The 15129-nt window shown below is 47.2% G+C and overlaps 1 protein-coding gene across 1 annotated transcript in view; it reads left to right on the top strand.

Moving 5' to 3' along the window:
* Positions 1-13844, top strand: part of otud4 (OTU deubiquitinase 4) — a gene marked incomplete at its 3' end in the record, with an annotated part of 22030 nt that extends 8186 nt beyond the window's left edge. Inside the window, exons 8-19 of the mRNA XM_080742260.1 lie at positions 1052-1100; positions 1215-1320; positions 3143-3207; positions 5020-5120; positions 6998-7104; positions 7945-8180; positions 9881-9940; positions 10036-11563; positions 11660-11700; positions 12175-12769; positions 12961-13025; positions 13245-13844. Coding sequence (XP_080598386.1) covers positions 1052-1100; positions 1215-1320; positions 3143-3207; positions 5020-5120; positions 6998-7104; positions 7945-8180; positions 9881-9940; positions 10036-11563; positions 11660-11700; positions 12175-12769; positions 12961-13025; positions 13245-13844 — 3553 coding nt within the window. The remainder of the gene's footprint in view (positions 1-1051; positions 1101-1214; positions 1321-3142; positions 3208-5019; positions 5121-6997; positions 7105-7944; positions 8181-9880; positions 9941-10035; positions 11564-11659; positions 11701-12174; positions 12770-12960; positions 13026-13244) is intronic.
* Positions 13845-15129: the final 1285 nt, after the last annotated feature.

The following is a 15129-nucleotide window of genomic DNA, read 5'->3' as shown; positions in this document are numbered from 1 at the left end:
ATTCAAGAAATCTACATCATGCTTTGGTGAGATTTTAGATCCTTTTGTTTTTTGCTAATTTTGAGCGGTGCAAAGAGCTCCTACATTTCACTTTGTTTTATATTAGTAGAGATCTCCATGTATGGAGATCCGTGCGCATACACATGAAGTAACTGACAGAACGGCCCATACAAGGAGATAAGCACGTGTGTTGTTTTTTGGGATTAATGGAAAAGATATGTGACATTATCGTCACAATGAGACAGGGTTCCCACGGTCATGAAATTCCTGGAAATGATTTGAAATTAGAAAATATTTTTCCAGTACTGGAAAAGTTTTGGAATTGATCAAGGGTCCTGGAAGGTCCTGGAAAAAATAGCTTTGCATTGTCTTTGGTTATTGATTTTGTTAATAAATAAATAAATCTGAAATCACAAATTAAACATGTAGATCGGCTATTTTCACAATAGAACCGTGTTATACAAATTTCCTCAACTCTTAGTGCTCGTCAGGGTGCCAGGTCCCCAGTTAAAATATGATTATTTCGGGGGTCACAGCCTGAAAAGGTTGAGAACCACTGTCATACACTACCTGTCTTTGGGCATTGCGCATAGGAAAGCACTTGTTATTGAGCTGAATTATTGTTATATAGTCCTGGAAATTGGGTTAAATATTCTGGAAAAGTTTTGGAAATTAATTGGTAAAAATGTGTGGGAACCCTGGATATGTGACATTATCGTCACAATGAGATATTTGGTCAAACATGTTCTGATATTACCTTATTGTGTTGTCATTTTGTTCTTTCTTTTACTATCCTGTTATGGTCTCAATGAATCACAGATATTAATGGAATAGTCAAACATAATATCCATAAGTATATCTGGTCTATTAGCCTCTTTTTCTACATGGATTGGTGTACCTGGGAGTTGAGGAGTACACAATACGATTCTAGTGTTCTTGAGTGTAGAAATGGAACCAAATGGACCCGTAAACAATGGAATGTATTAAGAAGCACTGAGGACATGACTGTATAGATGATGTGATGATGTGATGTGTGTTTGTGTCGTTGCAGGCTGGGAAATGGAGGCAACACCATAGCACCTAGACACCGCTCGCATAGGGTAACTAACACACACACACACACACACACACACGTCGTACTATTTGAAGATGCAGATCCAGTTTGGTCTCGAAGCTGAATGTTCTTTGGTTTGTGTGTGTGTGTGTGTGTGTAGGGGAGAGGTTCAGGCCGGACGTTTCTGTCGGAGCGAGTGAGACGCTCTCTGAACCCAACACTGTTCAGGAACGTAGAGTACGATGTGTGGGAGAGGAACCAGAGAGGTAACACACGCACACACCCACACACACACACACACACACTCACACTCCATACATATTGGTTAAAATGACGTTTTATTCATGATAATAAGTTCCGATTGCAGCTTTAGGGGCAATGTCCACAGAGCTCTACACAAACCGAGTCAGATGCCTCTGCTCAATGATTGTGGTCATGTCTATCTATTTAAAAAAAAAAAGAAATGCAAGGGACACAGAGAGTGCTGAAGGGCGTTGCTTGGTGCTAGGAAGAGGAGTGTCTTTACTGTACCGTTAAAAATGCATGGCAGAAATGCATTGGGATTATAGAGGTAAACTGACAGCCCTGTGTGTGGCACTGGCCGCAATGCGCTCCCTGCAGTACATGGGAGATTTACTCCTCCCTTTGCCACATAAACGAAAGTTTTTGAAACTTTCAAATGACAACAGGGCCAAGTTAATCTATGTAAGGAAACTGGTCGGAGCACCTGAAATGGTGGCTCTCAACAGCCTGTGGATGTTACAGTGTGGTGGGTACATCTTGCCGTTAGTAAGAAGATACTAAAATCCATGAACAATATCACACACCTAACACCCCACAAGTATTGTCGCCATCGACCTGCAAGTGAGAGACTCAAGGGTACAGCTCTTTACAAGTGGGGGGAGGGGATAACACCCAAATCATCCCATTGATACATCAGTGGAGCTTTTAGGATAACTGGAGCAGTGTGAAGACGAAGAGGTCTGTTCTCTCGGATGTACGGTTCGACGTGTAATATTGTTATCAAACCCCTGTTTTCGAAAATTTACCTAAAATTAAAGCCCTAACGATGAACTAATATAGCCATTTTATTTAGTATAGCAGTCTCTGTTGGTAATTGTGCACGCACATGTTTGTTCAAAGCGTGTATGTTGTTAGATTGGTGAGTCGTGAAGGAGGAGGGAGGTTGCAAAGTCTTTTTGGGGGGGTCGCCAGTCAAAAAGGTTGAACCAGCAGCTGGACATGATGCTCTCGAATAGATGGTTCTGTCATAGAACAACCTGAAGATACGGCGGCCCACTTTGTATTCCTTAAGACGACGGTGACAGCGCTGAGCCTTTTCCCACACGCGTGTGTGTGTGTGTGTGTGTGTGTGTGTGTGTGTGTGTGTGTGTGTGTGTGTGTGTGTGTGTGTGTGTGTGTGTGTGTGTGTGTGTGTGTGTGTGTGTGTGTGTGTGTGTGTGTGTGTGTGTCCAACATGAGGTCCTCAGTGATGTGTGTGCAGAGGGTCCTGGAAGGTCCTGGAAAAAATGCATTGTCTTTGGTTATTGATTTTGTTAATACCTCTGAAATGACAAATTAAACATAACATTATATTGTCAAATATTAGAGGCAGAAATTGTGAAAATAGCAGATCTACTATAGATCGGCTATTTTCACAATAGAACCGTGTTATACAAAATTCCTCAACTCTTAGTGCTCGTCAGGGTGCCGGGTCCCCAGTTAACACATGATTATTTCGGGGGTCACGGTCTGAAAAGGTTGAGAACCACTGGCATACACTACCTGTCTTTGGGCATTGCACAAAGGAGTAAGCGACCTGTTATTGAGCTGAATTATTGTTATATAGTCCTGGAAATTGTGTTAAATATTCTGGAAAAGTTTTGGAAATGAATTGGTAAAAATGTGTGGAAACCCTGTCTTGTTCACATGAGCGAGATTGTTCTCCTGTTACCAGAGTGTCAGTGAGATTGTCCGTAGTTTATTCTTCTGTTCTCTTGTCTTCTCTTGTTACAGTAGTAGTTCAACTGTAGTTTATTCTAATGTCACATCATAGTATAGCAGTTTAACTGTATTTTGTCTTGTCAGCCCAACAGAAACTAGACTTCTGCATTGCTGCTGGGATGCACTTCAGTACAGGAGACCGATGTCAGGTAAGGAGGGTGTGGGTGGCTAGTACACTAGCTTGGAATCCCCATCAATGATGTCACTGGTCGGCACTCGGCAGGTTTCTGAACTATCCCTATTCACGGCCTGCCCACTCAACAAATTTCTCAGCAACTTCCTGGTGCTGACCAAGGAAGTTATTTTTGAAGGAATGGAAACACGTGACCACCGGGCATGTGCCATGTCTGGCTATGAAGCTCACCATGGGTGCCAGAACCCGCAGCCGGAAGTGGGATAAAATACATGTCAGTGAAGCGACCGCGGTTTTCCCAACGACCCTGAGCGCAACGGTGGGGGCCGATGGGCAATAGGCTTCCCACACTCCCGCGCCCCCACCGTTGCGCTCAGGGTCGTTGGGAAAACCGCGGTCCCGTCAGTGAATGGAGCCGGCTTGATCAGCTCATGAACAAACCTGGAACCAAAACTATTTATGAACTACTGAGATTTTCATATAATCTGTTCAGGAATATAAAAGAAGACATATCAAAGGTATTTTTACAATCACTTACTTTTCGATGTGCACAGTAGATAATGAAATAATAATAACAGTAAATAATAATCGTTTCTATCTCCGAAGTATCGTGAGATTTGGCTCGTTTAGAAACATACTTTTTGCTCTTTAGATACTGCTATGAAATGACACAGAGCGCACATCGAAAATCCACACAGCACAAAAAAAATGTGTGACATGCGTTCTTTTATTTTCCTGAGCTGAGTATGTTATAAAGGTCTCAATTTTTCATAAATAGTGTTTGTTCATGAACTTCATGAGCTGCTGGGAGGCTGCTCCACAGTCTTCCACCGAACGTCGGGCTGCAGTTTGGCACCCATGGTGTGACGAATCTGACGGTTGGAATTGCGAGATAGCGAAAGGGGCGTGGATGTCTTTACCTCTCTATTTACCTTGGTGCTGATGTCAGTTTTGAAGGTGAAACTAACACAGAAATCGCTGGACTTAAAGGGGTCATGACATCAAAAAAATATATAATTTTTTTGTGTGGCTTTTATCATGTTTCCTGACCTCAATTACACCCCAAAAGAATGAACATTTAACATTCAGTGGTTTTTCTGTATTCTGTAGTTTTTGGAATATAGGCTCAGAAAAGTTGGTTCATTTGCCTCTGGACTGACGCATCATCATCCAGGGGAGGAGGTGGTTGTAGGTGAGGGTGAACGTAACAACTGAACTGCTGGTAAATGGTAGCATTGGTACGATACAAACACAGTGGAAAGTAACATCAAAGGTGATACACCCTCCCCTACAACCACATCCTCCCCTGGATGATGATGCGTTAGTCCAGACTCCAGAGGAAAATGAACTCACTTTTCTGAGCCTTATTATTCAAAACAACAACAGATTACAGAAAAACCACTGCATGTTCAATGTTCATTCTTTTGGGGTGTAATTGAGGTCAGGAAACATGATAAAAGCCACACATTTTTTTTTTTTTTTTTTTTTGATGTCATGACCCCTTTAAAGCCAACAAATCATTATTTTGAACAGTAAAGTACATTATAATGCTTTGTGCCTTAAGTTTTACTATCTTGTGTTCTTGATCAATGATCATGCTAGCCGTATTTTATACTTTACTATTCGGAAATTGCATTAAATTAGCGATTTCTGTGTTAACTCTATGGGCTTTTAGCAGGGTTATATCCTTCAAAACGTGACTTCTGCAGCAGGAAGTTGCTGAGTGGGCGGGCCGTGAATAGGGCTAACTGTCCACAGCACCAGTGAGCAGATGGAAATGGTGAATATTAAAATGAATGAGTATTAATGAAACGTCTACTGTCATCAGGTTCGTCTTGACAACGGTGGGAGGTACTACAACGCTACCATCAAGGAAGTGTTGCCCGGCAACGGCCCTGTGACTGTTTACATAGAGGATCTGAACAGGAAGTAGGTCACATGTACTTTTTAATAAGTCTACTAATTGTGTGTGTGTGTGTGTGTGTGTGTGTGTGTGTGTGTGTGTGTGTGTGTGTGTGTGTGTGTGTGTGTGTGTGTGTGTGTGTGTGTGTGTGTGTGTGTGTGTGTGTGTGTGTGTGTGTGTGTACATCTGTGTGTATACTTTTATATATTGTTGCTGTTGGAAAGAAACCTTATGTATCTCCGTATTTCTTTTCTTTCTTTTTTTCTTTTCGTAAATTAACTCCCTATTTTGTGTAATACTGAACCGATGAAAAGTATTAACAAGACCTTGTGCGAAGGATAATGAATGGGGAGCAGGTCATGAGGAATAAACTTTAGATTAGACATTGAGAACAGGTCTTTAGCTACACAGCTACCTTGATAATTCATTAACTTTTTCGCCGCCGTTGACAGTCCTCACCGTCATTGAAAGGGTTAATACCATGGCGCCGTTGACGGTGAGGACTGTGAATCTTACTGTATATACAGTAAAGATATTATTACTTACTTAATGTCGCTCCGGTCCCGCTCGCATCGGTAATGTCGGCGATTTGTTTACAACGCACGTTGGGCGTGCACGCGAAGTGAAGCTCCTCAATGTTAAGTCAATGGAGAGGCCCATAAAGAAACTTCATTTAAACAAAATAGCCATTTTGAGACATTTTGCAGCAGATCTAAATGTAAACAAGGCACAAGGCAGGGCGCAGCCATCTTGCCTCTTCTTGTCCCACACTGTCATGTGACTAGATGACGTAATCGTTGCCGTCAAGTGATAATCCAAAAAAACAAAAACAACCCCCTTCCAGCCCTTCAAAATAATAGCGGCGGCCTATGGAGGAAACCGCGTGGCACCGAGGCACCAAGCAACCTTCAGATTAAGAGGCACTAATTGTGTTAATACATTGGTCCATTAATACATGGACCCAAAAGAAACAACAAAACGAAGGATTTCATTGCTTACGGTAATGCCCTTTGCACACAGGCACGTTTATCCGTGCGGATAAAACGGACAATTTCACTTTTTAAAAAGAAAACAATGATTCTCTACGACCTCATGCACACCGGATCCGAATTAGCCGTGCCGTGCGACGAGTGGCTGCGGCCGTGCGTCTTTTTCTCTATCGAACCCAGTTCGATTCGTGCGTCTTGTCGCATGCGGCAAAAAACTCATCACTCCTTTTATGACTCCTTTTGGGATCCGCAGCGCCGATTCCGCACAGCATTGCACACCAAATCCAATGCGTTTTATTCGTGCAGCAAACGAAAAAAACGCAACTGTCCTGTGTGCAAAGGGCTTAATGATGGTAGTCCATTAATTTATGCCAGGTGCCTCGGAAATGTTTTCAAAAACATTCTTCAGAGCAATTAAGCTGTAAATGACACTGTGTGTTTGTTTACATAATCAAGCAACGCAGATTGATATGAGCCAGGTGTCAGAGTCTTTGATTAGACAGCGGTCTGTTATTGTGTTCAGTGGTCATTATTCAAAAATAACAGACCGCTGAATTCAGTGATTAGCCAATCAGCATCGAGCTTTCAACCAAGCTGCGTAATAAGACTAATTAATGACTTATTGTTTACTTTAGATCTTTGTTGGCTTTGGATCCATTGGAACGCATTTTTCGACATACAAGGTTTCCACCTGACAGTGAGAATATTTTAGTGTATTATAAGTATACTAAATAGCTTCTTACTGTGTGTGTGTGTGTGTGTGTGTGTGTGTGTGTGTGTGTGTGTGTGTGTGTGTGTGTGTGTGTGTGTGTGTGTGTGTGTGTGTGTGTGTGTGTGTGTGTGTGTGTGTGTGTGTGTGTGTGTGTGTGTGTGTGTGTGTGTGTGTGTGTGTGTGTGTGCGTGCGTGCGTGTAGACACACAGTGCCTCTGTGGAATCTGTCTCCTCTGGTTGACGACAGCAGTTGGAAGACTGTAGTGGCAAACCGAGACGTCAGGAGAATCAGTAATGGACACACATCTGGTAATCTCACTCACACACAGCAAACACAACAACATGCTCGGGTTCCAACTCCTACGTCACAACACTAGTAGGACATCTGTGTTTGCATCTTACACACTTAAATGAAATCCTGTGTCCCGCGTCCTTTCCCTCGGTTATGTAAAGAAGGAAATCTCCGTGTTGTGCAGAAAACCTTGTAAAGAGTGTCAAGAAAATGTAGTGAAAATAGCCGATCTACAAGCGCACAACGTGTAAAACCTCGAAGATTTCGTTCGCTGGTTTGTCCCGGACAGTGACGATATGTTGCAGAATTCAAGAGCTTATAGATCAGAGTGCTAAAACTCACAGAAAGTTGAACCTGCAGCCACACAAATAATAAAAACAAGAAATTCACGTGTGTAGATACGGCTGCACAAGAAGAATTGTTTATTATTTGTGTGTGAATGTGTGTAAAATCTGAATATTCTCTGCAAGTGCAAAATTTACTCAACACTTGTGGGGGTGTTTATGTGTCACATTTTACGAGTGCTCAAATCAATTCTACAAGCTCTCGAATTCTGCAACATATCTACCTTCATAAAGTTGTCTGATCCTTCTTTACATAACCCTTTAGGAGGGAGGACACTCAGGATAGAGGAGCAAGGACCGAAAAAAAAGGACCGAAAATAATCCGGATTAGATTTTTTATGTCAAGGCCTTTTATACAGTGTGCATCGCGTCCTTTATTCTGTGCTCATACCCTTGTATGACTGTTTTAACTTGCTTCACTGACTATTATTTGAATAAAAAATGATCTTTATAGTTTATCATTAATGCTCCCTCCATCTCTCTGTCACTCTCGCTTGTCTCTCTCACGCACAGAGTGGGGAGAGGGAAGAGGACGGGGGCGGGGGAAGCCTCCTGGGTCTTTGAACCCATCCACCTCGTTGGTTTCCCAGGCAACGGGCCAGGGTTCCACGGGGCGCATGCAGAAGCAGCACTCCTGGCCTCCACAGAGCGGCCCCCAGGACGCAGGCAGGATGCCCACCTCCTCCCTACCAGAGGATGACATCCACCTGGAGATCCTACTCACCGACGAGCAGTGTTTCCCTACTCTGGTGATTTTATTTGTATTTTCTGAACAAACACACTTCTCATATTTTAATCAGGTTTATTGTCACACATATCCATACAAGAACAGATCCAATGAAATGCTTGTGCCAGGAGCACTCTTACACTTACAGTGTTACTCAAATGTCCATGGACCCCCAGGGGTTCTAGAGCAGTGATTCTCAACCAGTGGTCCCAGGTGGGTTCCAGGTGGTCCCCAGCTAAATGATGGAGAGTTGGTAACCAAATTGACTCATATAGATCTTTAACTCTTGAGAGTGTAAAATGAATCCAATTGTCCATTTGGTTTCATTTTACACCCCCAAGCAGGCCTGGAATTTTGTCATTTTAGGCCTTGGCATTTGGTGTTGTCCATTCTTTGAGGGCACAAAGGCCAAATGCCAGGCAGAAAGCCCATCAAATAAAACAAGATTTTAGTCATTGAAAGAATTTGTTGAATATAATAGTTAGGGATGATAACCTAATCTGCAGTGAAATAGATAAATGGTGGCATTTACAATCTGATCCATGCTCTGCCCTGAACCAATCAAAGTCACTGGATTGGTGTAATGATGGGGACTCTGGGAGTTAAGATTTCAGAATCTCAACAAATGACACTGGTGTCTACATGACAAGAAAGAGACACTGGTGTCAACATATTGACAAGAAAGAGACAGAGGAGAAAGTGGTACAGTCAGCTGGGGCTTTAAGGCCACTGTGGCCTCAGGTCATACCATTGTTTTGAGGGGCAGAAGGCCAAACTGAGGGGCAACGGCAGCCAATTCCTGCCCTGCCCCCAAGAGTTAAATTATTAACATCTGCATTACTTACTTTATAACAAGTCTACACAATTGGAGAATGTAGATTGACGTTTTAGCTGTTACTGTATCTGCTATGCTACATCAATACAGCATGGGATTGTGGACAAAATCTTATCCAATGACAACAAAATATTCAAGTTTTGGGTCTGAGAGGCTAAATCTCATGAAATGGTGGTCCGTAGCTCAAATTCTGAATAAATAATGGACCTTGGTATGAAAACCACTGTTCTAGAGCAAAATGGTTTATGTAACATCCAAATTGGTCGAACCAATTTAACCCCATATACAGTATTTTCTGGACTATAAGGCGCACCGGACTATAAGGCGCACTGTCAATGAATGATCTATTTTCGAACTTTTTTCATATATAAGGCGCACCGGACTATAAGGCGCACATAATAGATGCTACCATTGTGTTATCATCCAACAGATGGAGCTGTGCTAAAGGGAATGACAATGAATGATCCATATATAAGGCGCACTGGACTACAAGGCGCACTGTCGTTTTTTGAGAAAATTAAAGGCTTTTAAGTGCGCCTTATAGTCCGGAAAATACGGTACATCAGCTATTATTATTTCAAAGAATCTTGAGAAATTTTGAAGAGAAAAAAAGACAAATGTTGTATGGGGGTCCCTGGCACAAAATATCTTCTGATGGGGGTCTGTGGACAAATACTGTACATATTAATTTGTCAGTCCTTGACATGAAAAGTTGTCTGTATTTTAAATGCATTCACATCTTTGCTGAAGTTGTAAATATCATGTCATTTGAAATATTACATAATCAGACATTACTATATTAATTTGAGATCATTACTAAATGAATTTGAGATAATTTTCTACTGATTGACATTTTGAGAATTGGACTAATTGTGTTTCATCATCAGACACAGAGCCAAGGAGACGGAGGGAAGAGGAGAGTGGAGAAGAAAAACAGAAGGAACATGGTGTGTGAGAGAAAGAGAGGGTGGTGGGAATAATCAAAAACACAAAAAAACATTAAACATCAATGTTCTAACGCATTATCCTCTTCTTTCTACAGAGGAGTCCAGTTGACGACCTCAGGCCTCTATCACCATCTAGTGGTGAACGACCAAAGTCCTCCACGCCTCCCCTCACGGCTACACCTGCCACCACCACTACTACTGCACCCAAAGATAAAACTACACCCTCCACAACTACTGCTACCAGAGACAAAACCACACCCCCTACCACTGCTGCTGCCAAAGACGCCACCAGCCCAACGCCCGCGAACGGCAACTCCGCTTACGTCAGCTTGGTGCACATGGCGGCCGCCGCGCGCACCGGTGCGATCAAGACGAGCGCTCCGTCGCATGTGGCGGCCGGCGCTCCGAACCCCCCGTCTGCGTCGGCTTCTACGTCGAGCGCTTCTTCCTACGCGTCGGCGATCGGCTCCGGCTCCACTTGCCCCGCCATCCTCGCTCTCCTCAGCCCCGGCCTTCCCTCTGCTTTGTCCTCCGCTCCGGCGTCTTCCTCCTCCTCCTCCTCTGCTGCTCCGCCCACCTTCATCGCCCCCATCGTCCCTCCCCCCGTCTTCCTCACCCAGACCGCCAACCCCCTCTCGTCCTCCTCCCACTCCCACCCTCCTCTCCACCCTCCCGCCTCCGATCACTCTCGCGTCTCTCACCAGGCGCAGGCCTCTCACCCCCAGCCTTCCGTCTCTCACCCGTCCGACGGCCGCCCTTCCGTCTCCGACCCCCAGTCTGCCGTCTCCTACTCCCACCCTACCATGTCTCACCCCCAGCCTTTAATGTCTCTCCCTTCTCGTCCCCAGCCTTCTGTGTCTCACTCTTCTCACCCCCAGCCTTCTGTGTCTCACTTTTCTCACCCCCAGCCTTCCGCGTCTCACTCTTCTCACCCCCAGCCTTCCGCGTCTCGCCCCCAGCCCCCTGACTCTCACTCCTCTCACCCCCAGCCTTCTGCCGCCTACCCGCAGGCTCAGCCTTCCATGTCTCACCATTCTCACCCCCAGCACTCCGTGTCTCACCCCTCTCACCCCCAGCCTTCTGTGTCTTACACGCAGCATTCTGTGTCTCACCCCTCTCACCTCCAGCCCCCTGAGTCTCAGTCTTCCCACCCCCAGTCTTCTGTGTCTCACCCCTCCCACCCCCAGCCTCCTCTCGACTCTCACGCCTCTCACCCGCAGGCCCCCGACGCTCACCTCTCTCACTCCCAGCCCCCTGCGGCTCACGCCTCGCACGCCCAGGCCCCCAGCTCTTACCTGTCTCACCCCCAAGCGCCTGCCTCTCACCCCCCGCACTTCCAGCCCTCCTCCGCCTCTCACCACTTCCACCCTCAGTCTCAGACACAGTTTCAGGCGGAGCCCCAGCAGCAGGCCCTGACCCCTCCCCCCCACCAGTACCCCCCTCCCCACCCTCACGCCCACGGTGCCAGGGTGCCCTCCGTCCCCGGGGCGGTGCCCCTCCACCAGCTGTCCCAGCTGTACCTGGACCCCCTGTTCCCCGGCTTCCCTGTGGGGGAGAAAGGAGAGGCTCTGCCCGCGCCTCCGCCGTACTCCATGAGCCTCAACGGAAGTGACCTGCCCAGGGGTGAGTTGTGGATTTGATCTCCTTTTCTTATATTGTGCATGATGATAATCTGAGCGGCGCAATGTTCATTTTTGGATTTTGTGTTCTGTGTTCCAGATGTAAACATTCTGAGGTTTTTCTTCAACCTGGGACTGAAGGTAAGACAGATGCTAGCTATATGGTTTATTTGTAGTAAACAGATGCTAGGTATATGATGTACTTGTAAACAGATGCTAGGTATATGATGTACTTGTAAACAGATGCTAGGTAGGCAATTATGTTGTACTTGTAGACAGATTCTAGATAAAAATATAAGGTGTACTTGTAGACAGATGCTATGTACAGTAAATGGCCTGTGTGTACTTGTGAACGCGACAGTGGCTCAGGGGTAGAGTGGCCGGTAGAGCGGCCAGTTCGATCCCAGGCTCCCCCAGAGTTGGTGTCGAAGTGTCCTTGAGCAAGACGGTGAACCCCTAATTGCTCGAGAGGTGCTTGCATGGTTTCCTCCGCCATTGGTGTATGAACGTGTGAATGTAATGCACAATCCATGCAAAGCACTTTGGATAAAAAAGCGCTCTATAAATGCACCGTTTACCAAGTAAACACACCATATCTTTTGTCTCTCCCCACAGGCGTACTCCAACCCCATGTTCTCTCCGTACCTGTACCTGCTCCCGCTGCAGCAGGCCTACACCATGCAGCCCACCCTGCCGCACCTCTACCCCGCTCCCCCCACCTCCCGGGACCCCTCTCCCCTCCCGCCCCCCTCTCCCCTCCCGCCCCCCTCTCCCCTCTACTCCACCAGCCCGGCTCCGCCCATCAGCCCCCAGTACGACCACTTCACCCCCCCTCCTCCTGCCGCCCACGACCCCAACCCGCCCGTGCCCTCGCAGTGGCACCAGCAGCAGCAGCACCTGGGCGGCGTCCGGCAGTTCTCGTCCTATCCCGTGGCGGGGTACCCGTCTGCCGCCACGCCCCCCGCCTACCCCCACCCCCACTCCCACTCCCCCACCTCCCAGTACCTCTACCAGCCCAGCCTGCCCCAGTACCCCACCTCCCCGCTGGGGTACCCCCCCGAGTTCCCGGGGGGCCAAGGCCCCGCGGAGCAGCCTCAGCCCGGCGACAGACATCCGCTGCAAGCCCTGGCGCCCAGGCACAGCCCCGGTTTCGCGGACGCCTCCGGGGCCAATGCCAACTTGGCCAGCGCTAACGGGAGCGCAGCCTCAGGTAGGAGCACTTTATGACGCCGGCGGTTTTGTTTCAAGGACCCCCCCGGTTTGGTAAGCATTTGATTAGTTTACTCTTGAGCAGTGGTGGAAAAGGTACTTTTTTTTCCTACTTATGTTTCATTTGATTCTCTTTCTTCACGTCATTTCCATCTAATGGTTTGCTTGTGTTCTGTTCTGTTCCTCTGGTAGCTATGGCAAACAACGGGGAAAACAAAGATGGCAAACGTGTTTCACCGCTGGAACCTTTTAACCTAGTAAGAAACACACACACACACACAAAATAATTGTCGAAAGAATGTCGAAGTATGTATATGCAAGATTTCTGCCCGACAGCAATGAATTATAAAGACCACACACACACACACACACACACACACACACACTATTGGTACTTTATTCCCCATTTCCTGAAAAGTAACAGTTTGGACGTACAAGGTTTCCACCCGACAGTGACGACACCCTCTTCTCTCCAGGTCACGTTCGTCTCAGACTCCTCCCACCCGCCACGTGGTTTCAGCCTGCCCAAATTCGCCGAAGTCGCCGCGGCGGCCGACGGCACCCGCATTTCCCCGGCGACCTGCAGCGCCGTGGAGGCAGCGGACCTCAACTGTTTCGCCGCTCCGTTCCAGCCGGCGGCGGCGTCGGCCCGTCCCGCCGGCCATTACGCGGCCGCTGCCGCCGCTTACGGAGGAGGGGGTCACCCAGGGGAGGCGGAGCCTGTGGTCCGTGGGCACACGCCCCTGTCGGTGGCGTGCAGCACGGAGGACGAGCCGCAGGAGGAAGAGGAGGATGAGGAAGGGGAGGAGGCGGAGCGCGCGGCGGACGCCACGAGCTACCGGGGGAACCGGCGGTACAGCTCTCAGTTCCGGGACGGAGGGGAGAGGGGCGGCAGGGGGAGGGGCGGACGGGGGGGCTTCAGGAGGAGGAGAGGGGGGGAAGGAGGCGAGGGGTCAGAGGAGAGGAGGGAGTACAGGGAGAGGAGGGGGCGGGGAGGAGAGAATTACAATTATAATTATAACAACTCCAGCTACAGAGGATATGGTTGGCAGGGCGGCCGAGGGAGGGGTTTCTAACGGGGCCCCGATTCGGTCGTTGTCACGCAGCGGAAACAGCCGACCCGTTTCAGGCGCGCCGCCATCGCGCGACGGAGCTTAAATTAGGCTTAACAACCCTCCGTCGATGTTGGAATAACGGGTTGTGGCACAACAGCTGTTCTGTTTTGTTTGTTGAATTTGACGAATGAAGCGTGAAGCTTATTTTGTGTCATCCAATCACAACCCGGGGGTCGGGGAGGTTTCCCAAAGACCTGATTGGATCAAGTCCTTAACACACACCCATGGCACTTCTGCACTTAAGTATCCCCCCGCCGCCCCCCCAGCTTGCATTGTGGCTACATACATTTGGTCCCAAGTACAAAGCAGACGCGTTTATTTGGACAAATGGTTCTTTTCTGCACCTTGTTGTTTGGTAGGAGTCACGTTAGAACCTGTCTTCACGGCTCTACTTAACACTTTATGTATGTTCTCGACAGCTCTGACTGTTTGCTTAGCATGTTGGTAGCCACAGGCACATGGGATGCTAGCCACATCCCTGCATTACCCTCCATTGACAGCCCCATTCGCGAAACAGAAACTTCCTATCTGATAATATTAAACAATGTCAATATTGCCAAAATCTGTACGGTTAGCTTGAGTTATCCTATTGGTCTTTGTTTTAGAGGTATTCAGTTTTGATCTACGTAAAGAAAGCTTTGCAGATTTGGCCTGTGCGAGGGGTTTGTCTACTGTCCGAGTGCAAATGAGCCTGATGTGGCCTGTTGGAGCCGCATGGCAACACTAGACAGAAATAAACGCAATCCAAAATGTGCCTTGAACATCCAGCTGTTTGGGTGGTTTCAGAGATAGGACTTTTTCTGTTTGGTGAATGGGCTGTCGATGGAGGAGACTGCAACTTAACGCGGCTAACGTCTAGGTTGCTCGCGTCTAGCATGTTGGCATGTTCCTGAATGCCCTAACAGCCTGCCATGTGGCTGGCACACGGATTAGATAATTAAAGTGGGAAATATGTATTCTCAACGACCTGCACATCCCACAATGCTTTGTGCCTTGATAAGGAGATAAGACGTTTATTCTCCTCATTCATTGTAAGTCCTCTGGCGTGGATTCAACAGTATGACAGTAATTATTGTCTTGCTAATGCTACGCTATTTAAAGCACTGGTTCTCGATGTTGGGTCCGGGGGCCACCTGGGGTTCCAAATGGACCTTTACAGGTCTGTAACTCTGAGAGTGTACAAACGGAAGCAAATAGACCCCCTCCATAAGGGTCCATTTGTACACTCTCAGAGTTAAATCAACGT

Source organism: Nannobrachium achirus (assembly GCF_963921795.1).
Source record: "Nannobrachium achirus genome assembly, chromosome: 14".
In the NCBI taxonomy this organism is placed as follows: Eukaryota; Metazoa; Chordata; class Actinopteri; order Myctophiformes; family Myctophidae; genus Nannobrachium; species Nannobrachium achirus.
Note: the sequence above shows the minus strand (reverse complement) of the source record. Positions and strands in the feature narration are given on the sequence as shown.